Genomic DNA, 12,043 nt, shown 5'->3' with positions numbered 1-12,043 from the left:
TGTTTGAGGAGGATTAAATATTCAAAATAATAAATTTAAATTAGTCATTGAAAAAAAAAAGAGTATATATATATATATATATATATATATATATATATATATATATATATATATATATATGGATTATATTTTTTAAAAAAATAATTATAATTATAAATTAAAATAAAATTATCTTTTTTCATTTCTGTTAAAGGAAAAGGGTATATATTGAGTCATTTGTATATTAGTGGCGATATATATGAGTCACTTTCGTAACGAGGAGTATATCAGTTCCAAAATGACAAAGTTGAGGGGTATATTAGATCCTTTTTCTTATATTATATTTATTTAATTTTTTTGTATCATAAAATGTATTAAAATTATACACATTTTCACATTAAAGGGTTGAGATTTTTTCAAAAAGTTATGACTTTTTCAAAATTTTGCGACTTTTCAAAAAGTTGTGACTTCTCTAATGAGTTGTAAACTTTTAAAGATTTGTGACGTTTTAGGAGGGTTGCTATTATTATAAAAGGTTGCGACTTTAGTTAAGATCTCTGACTTTTCTAAAGAGTTGCGACTATTTCGATGAGTTGTGACTTTCTAAAGGGTTATGATTTTTCTGAAGAGTTGTGTCTTTTCTAATAAGCACAATAAGCACATGTCCATACTATCTTTCTTAACTATAAATAGAGGAGTTCTCTAACATTTTAAAACTACGAATTTCTAAGTTTTCTATTTTTCCTTCTTAAAACACCCAATTTAGTACATATTTTATATTTATTTATATTATAATATAAAAATATATTAAAAGATTCACACTAAATGATTGTAACTTTTCAAAAGGATGATGACTTTTCTGAAGAGTTATAACTTTTTGCGAAGGGATTTTTATTTTTTCAAAGAGTTGTGACTCTTTCGAAGGATTGTGATTTTTAAGAGGTGTTAGGCCTTATTCCCCCTCCTAATAATTATTATATTATTAATAAGCAAGACACGGAAAAAAAAAAGACTGTCTCAAAGAGTTTTGATTTTTTTAAAGGGTTGTGGTCACAATAAGAATTTGTTCGTACAAATAGAGGTGTTCTCTCACATTTTTAAACCACAAATTTTCAAAGTTTTTTTATTATTCTTCTTCTTCTACTAATATCAAAAGGCTTAGCCCAAATCCTACAAAATAATTCATTTTATATTTATTTATATTATAAAATATATTAAAAGCAAACACCTTTTCACGAAGAACAAATATATTGAATGTCTTATGTTAGTCAAAAAATGAATGCATTGGACCTATTCTAAAGGAAGAACAAATTTGTTTGTTTTTATTTTATTTTATTTTATTTACAATAAGCTACAACATTTAATTTCAAGATAAATTGCATTATTTGAATTCAAGATAAATTACACTAATTCAAATTCAAGAAGAGTGTTCAATTGAATTAAATTGCACTACCTATGTTAATTTTGTTTTTTGTATACTTATAATAATTTATCAAATTTTTTCTATTTATAAATAAAGAAATATACCTTTTAACATAGCCTTTTTTCAAATTCCCTAATTAAAATTTCTTCCAAAACATAAATCTTATATAAAAGAAATTGCTAATTTTTCACAAACACCTTCATCAGAATTTAACTCATCAATTATCGAAACCTATAATACCCAACTTCCATCGAAAATTCCAATGACTTAAACACATAAATATCGTCATCCAAAGAAAACAAGAAATTAAAAGAACTAGAGAACCTTCATCAGAATTTGACTCATCAATTATCGAAACCTATAATACCCAACTTCCATCGAAAATTCCAATGACTTAAACACATAAATATCGTCGTCCAAAGAAAACAAGAAATTAAAAGAACTAGAGAACCTTCATCAGAATTTGACTCATCAATTATCGAAACCTATAATATCCAACTTCCATCGAAAATTCCAATGACTTAAACACATAAATATCGTCGTCCAAAGAAAACAAGAAACTAAAAGAACTAGAGAACCTTCATCAGAATTTGACTCATCAATTATCGAAACCTATAATATCCAACTTCCATCAAAAATTCCAATTACTTAAACACATAAATATCATTGTCCAAAGAAAACAAGAAATTAAAGTAATTAGAGATCGACTACATAAATAAAGTTAATTTATCATATAATCGATAAACTAATACTTATTATCTCATAACATCACTTTCTTTAGGTAAAAAAGTTAAAATAAAAAGATAACTTTCTGAGATAATAATTGAGTACTATTGTTATAATAAAATGTAACAAAATCAAATCTCACAGACAAAAAAAAAAAAAAAAGTCAAAATTGATTATTATGTTGATCATCAACTTCCCATAAAGCTAAAGCTTTAACAACATAAGCAGATAGAGCCACAATAGTAGCAGCAAAGATAGGAGGAACAATTAAATCCATTTGAGATCTTTTAAAATCTTGAGAAGGAAAACAAAAAACCTCTAATGGAAGATCCAATGGTATTCTTACATATCCTTTTTCGTTACGATTATGATCATGATGACAAGCTTGAGAGAAGGAAGAAGAAGGTGTTATCGCGCTAACAAAGGCTAATTCTGGAGAAAATGATGCCAACGCTACGATTATTGTAAGAATAGTTGTCCATGTTGCTGCATAGAATAGTAATGGTAGCCTTAGTGACACTCTTTCAACAATTGAGTTCAAGAAAGTGAAGTTCATGTTGTTGTTGTTTTTTTGTAAGAGAAGAAAGAAAGAATGAATGAATATAATGGGGTTTTTAGTCACTTGTTTATTAATTGGTCAAATCAAATATTGGTATAATAATAATAATTATAATAATAATAATGATAAGGATATTTTGTTGGTTGGTGGTGTTATGGGAGAGATAGACCTAACCCTTAACTACCTTTGGAAATGATATAATGCACAACATGGTTTCAACTTTCTAACTAGTTTAGTTGTTAGAGTTTTAACTTCTTGTTTGTTTGTTTGTTTTTTCGGGTGGAGAGAGGGGGATGAGATTCATACTTCACGACAAGGGGTTTCAAACAAGCTGAGCAACTCTCATAACTCAAATTATTAAGGTTTAATTTACGAGTAATATATTGATCGTGTAAATTTTTTTTGTGTGTGTGTGTGTGTTATTAGGTTATTTTTTTTTAAAATATAATACACATAATTATCTCTAATACGAATGATAGATCGTTATTGATTCTATCTTATGAATTCATTTTCTCAAAGGATTAAAAAAATGAGTATGGATATTCTGCGATAATGATTTGGAAGATTCAATACCAAAAGTCGTTGAGTTGAGAGGTATAAGGCATATATAAGGTTCAAATATGAATGGAAATAAAAAAAATACATTTTTTTCAGTAAATCTCAAGTTTTCATAAATAAAATTATCTAATATCTATTAGGGAAAATTTTATTTTTCACCGTCTAAATGAATTTTTGTGGTAATATATAATAATGGATGGATTATTGGTTGACTAATTCCTCCATATATATATATATATATATATATATATATATATATATACATATATATATAAAAATTGATAGTTTGGTGAGATAAAAAAGGAGAGGGTTGCAACTATAAAAAAACTACTATTTTTGCTGGACAGCGTAGACATGGCATTATATTATTTTAATTTATTTGGTATGTGGGTTTGGTGAGAAAAAATATGACAATTATTTCATAATTTTAATGTAAATGTGATTTTAAAAAATATTAAGTGCTCAACATGACAGTAATATATTGCACTTTGACCATCAATTTATGTGTTTTTTTTTCCCTTCATTATATAGCACAGAAAAAATGAGAATAAAACGAAAAATAAAGATAAAATAATGATAATGAAATAATGACAGTGACAATAATAATTATGATGATAATGATAATCATAATGACTATGATAACAATGGCACTTCCATTAACTCAATGTGATTAAAGGTTGGATGGAAGTTACTCTCTTTTTTTTTGGCATAATTAACTTGATCGTAACTTGAATATACGCAAATAGATACTTAAATTTATATAAAAGTGAACAAATAATACATAATACACATAGAGTCACGTAAAATATGTGTCTACTTGATCAACTTTAAATATCCATAAAACACATTTAGGTATTATGAAGATGACCCTTAACTTGATTTCAGTGGATAACTATGCCCTCCAACTTTGAGTGTGTACAAATAGACACTTAAACTTGTATAAAATTGAACAAATAGGCACGGATGTCCTACATGGCATAATGCACGTAGGATGTCATGCAGGACACAAAATTGTCATGTAGAATTAATGTGTCGATTTGTTCAACTTTTTACGAGTTTTAATGTCTGCTTGTGGACACCCAAAGTGAAAAAAAAAATCGATAGTTGCTAGCTGACGTCAAGTTAAAGGTCATGCTTATATATTATGCCTTTCCCCCTCTATAACTGAGAAAGTTGCAAAACATAATACAAAACTCGATCGATGATATACCGCTCCTATATTATTCTTCATTTAGATAATCAAGTTTTTATCTAAACTCCGTGCTAAGTCAAAACTCAGGTAAACAAATTGCAACAAAGGGAGTATAATTCAACTGAAACTAAGGGAAAGAACATAGCAGAGAAAAGATAATGTGAAATGGATTTCTTAAGAACTCAATGAACAGAAAACACTGCATGGGGCAAGTTCAAATCTAAATACAAAGATGTATTATAAACACAGCAGAACTAGACGATAGCATAGCCGATACAACACTATTGGCATCGCCTTAGGCAGGTCAATACGAGAATGCTCTTTCTACTTTAAGAGTTAAGAAAAGAAAACCAAGAGCGGAGAAGCAAAGGGCAACGAACATAATCACTAACATTGTCTGCAACGAGATGTAGGGGGCGAGGAAAAAGACTATGGCAATTGCAAAGCTCTGCCAAAGCTTAAGTTGGGCAAATGCTCCTTCCTGTTTAAGCACCAAATGATTAGATGTTTAGTGTAAAGAAAACGATCATCCAACGAAAGACAAAAATGTAGGGAGAAGTTGGAAAATGAGTACCAGATCATCCTTGAAGAGTATCCCGAGCAATGCACTTAGCTGGGTATTCAAGACTCCATCACCTATGCCCCACAAGGCTGCAACGAGAAGTGGATATAGTATGCCAAGAGCTCCAACAGTCACACTACAATAGAGAAAAAAACGATAAGATTTCAAGTAACAGTGTCAACTTCTTCCAAAAAGTAACAAAGGAACATTACACGAAGCAAACCTGTGAGCCAGTAGAATCCATACCAATACAGCACCCTGAACTAAAGCTCCACCCGAGACAATCATCGAAATAGATGAGAGACCAAAGGTGAAATGCCCAGCCACTAGAGAGCACTGAGACAATGACCAGCCAATGATACAATAGAATAATTATCACAGTGTTATATCAGATAAGTTCAAATTATGCCTGGGTACTACTATCAAATCTAACATATCCACAGTTCTATAGAGAATGTGAATGCAGAGTTACATATTTTGAAGTACATTTGAGAAAGCTTACTGTAATAAGTAATGTCTAAGATTTGCATAAACCTATTTGAATATACAGTTTAAACTAATGCGATTTCTTCATAATTTTATGAGACAACATGTTTACAGTTATGTAGGATGTTTTCATAAGGGAAGGAACAGAATGGATATGTTGTGCGATCATATTCATTTTAAAGTTACTTACTAATTCTCCAAATAAGTTGTCATTGAACTGTTATAATAATATTTGAAGATTTTCAATGTTTACGAACAATAGCAAATGCTCTTTGAGTCTTCTTTTAATATTCACTGTGTTCACGTGAATAATTGATTATCCTTCAGTCACGCTGAAAAAACTAATACTATATAGGGAATAATTGTAACAAGTAAATAGTTGCACTAAAGTAAAAGCTCTATGTCATTCACATCAGTGTTTACTCTCAATACAAAGTAACTCAAGAACAGTATTCTAGTTAAAATTCTATCAAACATAATAGATACTCATTGCACTTTGATTACAACATAATTTGCCACCAAAGCACTATACAGTAGTTATATATTTCCCAGACACAAAATCTTTGTATCTCAATGACTTAAATGCACCTAAAATACAGCTAGAGTAGAATGTTTGCAATGACTATTTAATGGATGATCTGTTACTTGAGTTAGTTCTCAATCCAATACCACTATGCTTCAATCCCTCAAGATCACCAATTACTCTCTCAGACCACAGTACATTCATTACTACGACTACCTTAGTATAAATAAAAATGCAACAAAAAATTATAATTAAAGGCGTATGATAGACTAGAAACACAGCAAAGAATGTGACAATTTTACTGCTCTAGTTTCCTCGTAGAAGACTGAAGAACATACCACAATGGTGGCAAACATGTCAATAGCATGCCATCCAGTACCATAAAGAGTAACAGCAGTTTGCTCAAAGAAACACAGTCAAACTATAAAACGAGTCAACCTATGACTCGTTATGGGGCTGCCTTTAAGGGCAAAAAGAAAAGGCAGTAGCATTTGGCAGGGGGTTGTTAATAGGTGCAAGAATAAGCTCACTCCATGGAAAAAGCAATACCTATCTTTTGGGAGCTGGCTGATTCTTACTAACAGTACCTTGGATGGGATTCCTACGTAGACTATCTCTTAATTCAGTATGACTACAACAGTTGAAAGGAAATTAGACTCTATAAGGAAAACTTCCAATGGACTGGGAACACAAACTGAAAAAAAGATTCAACTGATCAAGAGGCAAACGGTTGTTAAAGAAAAGAAGGATGGTGGACTGCGGGTAAGGAATCTGAAAATGCATGATAAAATACTTTTTTAATGGCTCTAGAGATATAGTAAGGGAAGTGATGAGATTTGGCAGCAAGTTTTGGATGCTATATATGGTGCAAAGTTAGGGTGGAAACGAAATCCTTCACAATTGAAAAGTTGTGGGGAAATCTGGAAGATGATTAGTGATTGATGGGATGAATTTCTACCGGTCACTAGATTAGAGGTGGGAAATGGTAGGAGGATTAGATTTTGGATGGACATTTAGTGTGGAAATGAGAGCTTCAAAAGCAGGTTTCCGGTCTTGTTCAACTGTGCTTTGAATAAAGAGGGTTATCTTGTAGATGGAGTGTTACTTTTAGAAGAAATTTAAATGATTGGGAAATAGACAGTTTTTGCCAACTACTACAACGTTCAATAGAACAAGACATAACAGACAGGTTAGTTTGGGTTAACAGTAAGGATAAGGTATTCTCGGTCAATAACTGCTAAGGAATGTTGTTACAACAGTTTAGTGCCTCACTGGCCTGGAAGATGATTTGGAAAACCAAATCACTGTGAAAGCAGCTTCTTTTGGTTGGCTAGCAGCTAGGGATGCTTGTCAAACACAGAATAAATTAAGGAGAGATTTTTCCTTGTGCAGCAAATGCTATTTCTGCAATTCATAGGAAGAAACTATTGAACATCTTTTCTTGCATTGCAAAATTTCAAGACAATGCAGGGAAATTTTCTTTAGCATAATGGGCATATCTTTGGTGTTACCAGAGAAAATTAGTAGCTCGTTGGTATTCTTTAAATAAAATCCTTACTTAACAAAAAAAATGAAGCGATTGAATTAGTCTATTACTGATTTTGCATACTTACAAGTGCATCAAAAACCCCATATACGGCCATTGCACCACCAACACCACTCTCTCCCATCGTAGGCTGAACGATATACTTTGTGAATTCAGCCCTGAAACACATTGTAAATCAAAATACAGCACAAGAAGCTCCAAACTCTACTATAATGAACTATTAGAAGCATCATTACCATACAAATGCTTGTTGTAAACCTGAATATGCAATAAGAGGGATGATCAAAAGCATTCTTATGTCTTGTAAAAGGGTAATGATAGACTTGAGCAAAGTTGCCACAGAAGAAACAGAACTAGCGGAGGAGTCTTGCTGTCTCGACTCCTCTTTACCAGCTCTCTTACTTAAGAAGCACATCAAAACGGCACCAAGGGTTATAGTACAAACAAAAACCAAGAAAAGTACAGTTGTTCCACTAGTGCTTCCTCCCTATAGCATCAGAAAACTAGCAAATCTGAGTGAAAGACAAAAAAGATCTTGAACATTTGTGCATTTAATCTCAGTAGATGTTTACCTCTTCGTCTCTCATCAAAGCAAGAGTGATAAGATTTCCGACAAGCTGCAGGATGACGAAGCGTATGTGCATGGAAATATCATGTGAATAGAAATATATATTAAGAAACTTAACTTGCAAAGTGCATAAAAGGTACCTGATGGCTTGCAAACATTCCCCAGAATACACCATTGAATTTACCAATTATAACGGCTTCATTTAAGATATGATCATTTGCATGACTGCGTGCTGCGGAAGTAAGATATGTTCCCTAACCACAAATGACGAAATTAAGGTTAATGCTGAAGCCGGAAACAAAGTTCAACTCCTAAAAGGAAGTCATACCTGCCCAACCCATATTATGGAGGCAGCAAAACCAAGGTATAAAGAAGCTGGGACCATGGTATACCTACAAGATAGTTTAATCAGTTGCTGACAATTGAAATTCACGAACATCCTAAACAAACATGTATCAAGAAAAAAACACCCAACACCTTACAAAGTGTTAGCATTAAGAAAGAAAGCATAATCCATAAAAGATGGGTAGTATTAAAGGAAAACAGGAAAATTGTGTAAAATGGACTAAATTTATATCTATGTTTGATGCAGGAAAGATAAGTACGTGCCAATTAACTGAAACACAATTTTAAACATAATTAATTTCAAATATTTATTCTTTAAAATCTCAAAGGAATCAGGAAAGAATTAAACTCATATTGTAAAATCAAGATGAGAGAACTTCTGAAAATGTTTTGATCATTTATGAGGTATTTAAAGGTCATTGACTAATTTCCTTAGCATTAGGCCCATTACGAGTCCAAAATAAGATATATATAGGCTATAGCTCATTTATATCTTTTCAAATAAAGTATAACTTAAGTCATATCCTAGAAAATCAAGAGAACACGCGTCTCATGGTAAATATACAGGAATATGCATGAAAAGAGAAGAATTTACGGAAAGTAAAATCTATACTGGAAGTGCTACCAGACTAATGTACCATTAAGTCCCAGATGTAAGCATATGATTCCCCTAGCACCTTTATTGCCCTCGGAAATTAGTATTTTCCAAACTACCAAGCTCCTAAAGTAAATTTATGAGAAATGAAGAAATGCAAGAGCAATTGTAGGATGCATTGTCTATTATCCTGAAACATTCATTTTCAGAACATGACTTAGCCGCTGCTTCTATGTCTGAATAGAAAAAATAGTTGTCTAACAGCACATCGAATCATGTTAAATGTTGTCACTTTTGGACCATATGAACCAAGCATATCTTTCGTCTGGTACATAATGAAAGAAAAGAAGGCTCTACGCCTGATCGAACTAAACTTGAAGGAAAAGAAGTCAGAGTAACTTTCCCCTAGGAAATTAAATCTTAGAGCTATCAACGGAAAAACTTTAGTATACAACACTGAGTTCTAAAACCAAGATAGAATTGTTCAAGAAATCTCAAAGATGCAATACAGATAATACCCATTTAAATTATATTGACTTTAGTTCCTTTTCTTTTTTGATAAGGAACATTGACTTTAGTTGTTATGGAACAACCAAACAGCTCCCAACTTGGTTCTAAAATCAAGATAACTCTGCTGTTCCTCCTTACTTCTTCAAGTGAAAGGTAAGGAGGAACAGCAGAGTTATCCAGAGCCAACTAAAAGTCATCATAGTCTTCAGGGCTACAAACATCTATCGAGCATCATACCCAACTCAATAAACTCTTTTACAGACCATTTGTTGCATCCACAACAGAAAACAATGAATATTTGAATAAGCCACTAAATAAGTCCAGCCACAGAGATGGAGAAGATTCAAGCTTTAACTACACTATAATGCATTAGGACTACTATCAAGTAGAGACATCTGTAGTCTGATATTAATGGACTGCTTTGTAAAGACAAGCATTTACAATAACTGACTAGAGACAAGAGGACATTGCTATCTCTGATAGAGCAAGCAGACCTTGCTACGGTTAACTGTTTTAGGGGCTTCAGTTATCATATTCAGTTAACCTATGAGCAAAACATATTCATCCTCAAGCATTTCTTCATTTTCTTCCACAGTCTGACTCTATGTTTCTATGGTATTGCAGTTTGTCTTTCTGGCATTACCTAGGAGAGGGAATTCCAATGTTAATAAGCAATTGTCCTTCCTTGACAAGTATGTGCATAAAGATTGATGGAAAGTTTGCCCTGATAATGCTTTAATTCTATTAACATCAAAAGGACGACTATAACATAGGTTTGGCTGGCTTTCTGGTCTTGCAGTTTGTCTTTCTGGCATAACCTAAGTTTCATAAAGTGGTTGCTAAACCAGCAATGTTGTATGGGGCAGAGTATTGGACGGTCAAGAACCTGCACATTCAGAAGATGAAAAAGATTAGGAATGCAGATATTCTGGACAAGGTGGGAGTGGGCCCCATGGTAGACAAGATGGGAGAGGTGAGACTGAGATGGTTCGGGTATGTGAAGAGAAGATGTTCAAATGCCCCGGTGAGGAAGTGCGAGAGGTAGGCAATATGGGTCTTAGGAGAGGTAGAGGTAGGTCGAAGTAGTACTGGGGAGAGGTGATTAGACAGGACATGACTGAGGAGAGGTAGAGGTAGCTCTGTAATTACTTCAATAAACATCTTTGTGGCTAATGCCACAACCTCACAAGGAGAAATATGAAATCTGATAGATCTCTATATTTATTTGAATGGAGTAGAAGATTCATATTTCCATTCACATTAAGGATAAATAAGCACACAAACATTGTTAAACACGAATCCAATTACAAAAGAACTATAATCACAACTCAATACATAAAATTCGATCCTTCCCTATTGGTCAAAGATTCAATCTTAAAAAAGTAAAATGCACTAAACATAAAAGAAATCATACCAATTAGGCATCAAATTGGCAGCTACAAACAACCAATAGCCAGTAGTACCAAGGATCAAAGCATTCTTCGACCCAAGCTTCCGAACCACCAATGAAGCAAATATCGAGCAGAACATAAATGACAAATACAATATCCCCAGTGAAATGGTCCCTAAATTTCCTTCCTGAAACACAAAAAAAGAAAACCTCAAACTCAGTATCACTTCAACGTCTAAGCTCGCATTTGGCCATACATTTTGAAAATTTAATCTTTAACTCTGATCACTCTTTGGGGCTTCAACTCACAAGTAAAACACACTTCCAAACACAACTTCAAATTCAAAAAATCACAACAAAAACTCAAATTTCAAAAACTATAGCGAAATGGGAACTTATAAGAGCCAAACAAATTCTATCCAAAATCACAATTCAACACTAAACAACCCCATTGACTTCATTAAAAATAGATAACACACAAAAACCTTACTGTATTAATAGTGCTTTCAAGATTCTGAGCAGCCCCATAAGCCAAAAAAATCAACAAAAAAGCAGAGCTCAGAATATAAACATCCCTTTCATGATTCACAATTGAGTTTTCATTTTTCGAAATTTCAACAACAAGGGGTGCTTCCTCATCCATAGCCATTAACAAAACCAAAAATTACAACAAAATACCCAAACCCCACCAATAAATTTATGTACACAAGTGTATATATATAACCAAAAAAAATCTTTTTTTTGTTAAAAGAGAGAGAAATTGAGTGACACCATTTGCCGGCAAAAGGAACTATAAAGAAAACAACATATAGATAAAGCTTAAGCTACTGAAGAAAACTGATGAATATGACAATAACAAAACTCTTCAGCGGCCATAGATTAATGTTTATTGACAAAAATTTTAGTATATTTTTTTTCCAATTTTGGGACAAATCAAGATTCTTTTTTTTTTTTATTTCATAGAAACAGACAAAAAGATTTGATTTTTATTTAAAGTAAACAAACTTTTTTAGGAATATAAAAAAATAAGCACATGAACCATGATTACAGATTCAACCCAAGTGGTTAATGGTCACCATAA

General features: G+C 32.3%; 2 protein-coding genes across 2 annotated transcripts; both read right to left on the bottom strand.

The window, feature by feature from the left end:
• Window positions 1-2,114: 2,114 nt before the first annotated feature.
• Window positions 2,115-2,762, bottom strand: LOC104649066 (uncharacterized). Its single transcript, XM_010327575.4, has one exon. The coding sequence runs from the start codon at window positions 2,682-2,684 to the stop codon at window positions 2,292-2,294; it is 393 nt and encodes a 130-aa protein (XP_010325877.1). The 5' UTR covers window positions 2,685-2,762; the 3' UTR covers window positions 2,115-2,291.
• Window positions 2,763-4,593: 1,831 nt separating this feature from the next.
• On the bottom strand, window positions 4,594-12,021 carry LOC101264454 (UNC93-like protein 3). Its single transcript, XM_004246413.5, has 10 exons — window positions 11,453-12,021; window positions 10,987-11,150; window positions 8,451-8,514; window positions 8,263-8,376; window positions 8,127-8,171; window positions 7,791-8,041; window positions 7,622-7,712; window positions 5,223-5,335; window positions 5,012-5,135; window positions 4,594-4,918 (listed from the first exon to the last, which is right to left on the bottom strand). The coding sequence occupies exons 1-10, from the start codon at window positions 11,609-11,611 to the stop codon at window positions 4,742-4,744; spliced, it is 1,302 nt and encodes a 433-aa protein (XP_004246461.1). The 5' UTR covers window positions 11,612-12,021; the 3' UTR covers window positions 4,594-4,741.
• Window positions 12,022-12,043: the final 22 nt, after the last annotated feature.

This window comes from Solanum lycopersicum, chromosome 9, assembly GCF_036512215.1.
Source record: "Solanum lycopersicum chromosome 9, SLM_r2.1".
In the NCBI taxonomy this organism is placed as follows: Eukaryota; Viridiplantae; Streptophyta; class Magnoliopsida; order Solanales; family Solanaceae; genus Solanum; species Solanum lycopersicum.
This window is presented reverse-complemented; position numbering and strand designations above follow the sequence as displayed.

Bases quoted from the DNA above. Each gene is read 5' to 3' on its own strand.
- LOC104649066 (XM_010327575.4), bottom strand. From the start codon at position 2,684: ATGAACTTCACTTTCTTGAACTCAATTGTTGAAAGAGTGTCACTAAGG.
- LOC101264454 (XM_004246413.5), bottom strand. From the start codon at position 11,611: ATGGCTATGGATGAGGAAGCACCCCTTGTTGTTGAAATTTCGAAAAAT. The intron at 8,515-10,986 runs GTATGATTTCTT...ACTATCTTGTAG, and splicing joins GCCAATTTGATGCCTAATTG to GTATACCATGGTCCCAGCTT. The intron at 7,713-7,790 runs GTAATGATGCTT...AATGTGTTTCAG, and splicing joins TTACAACAAGCATTTGTATG to GGCTGAATTCACAAAGTATA.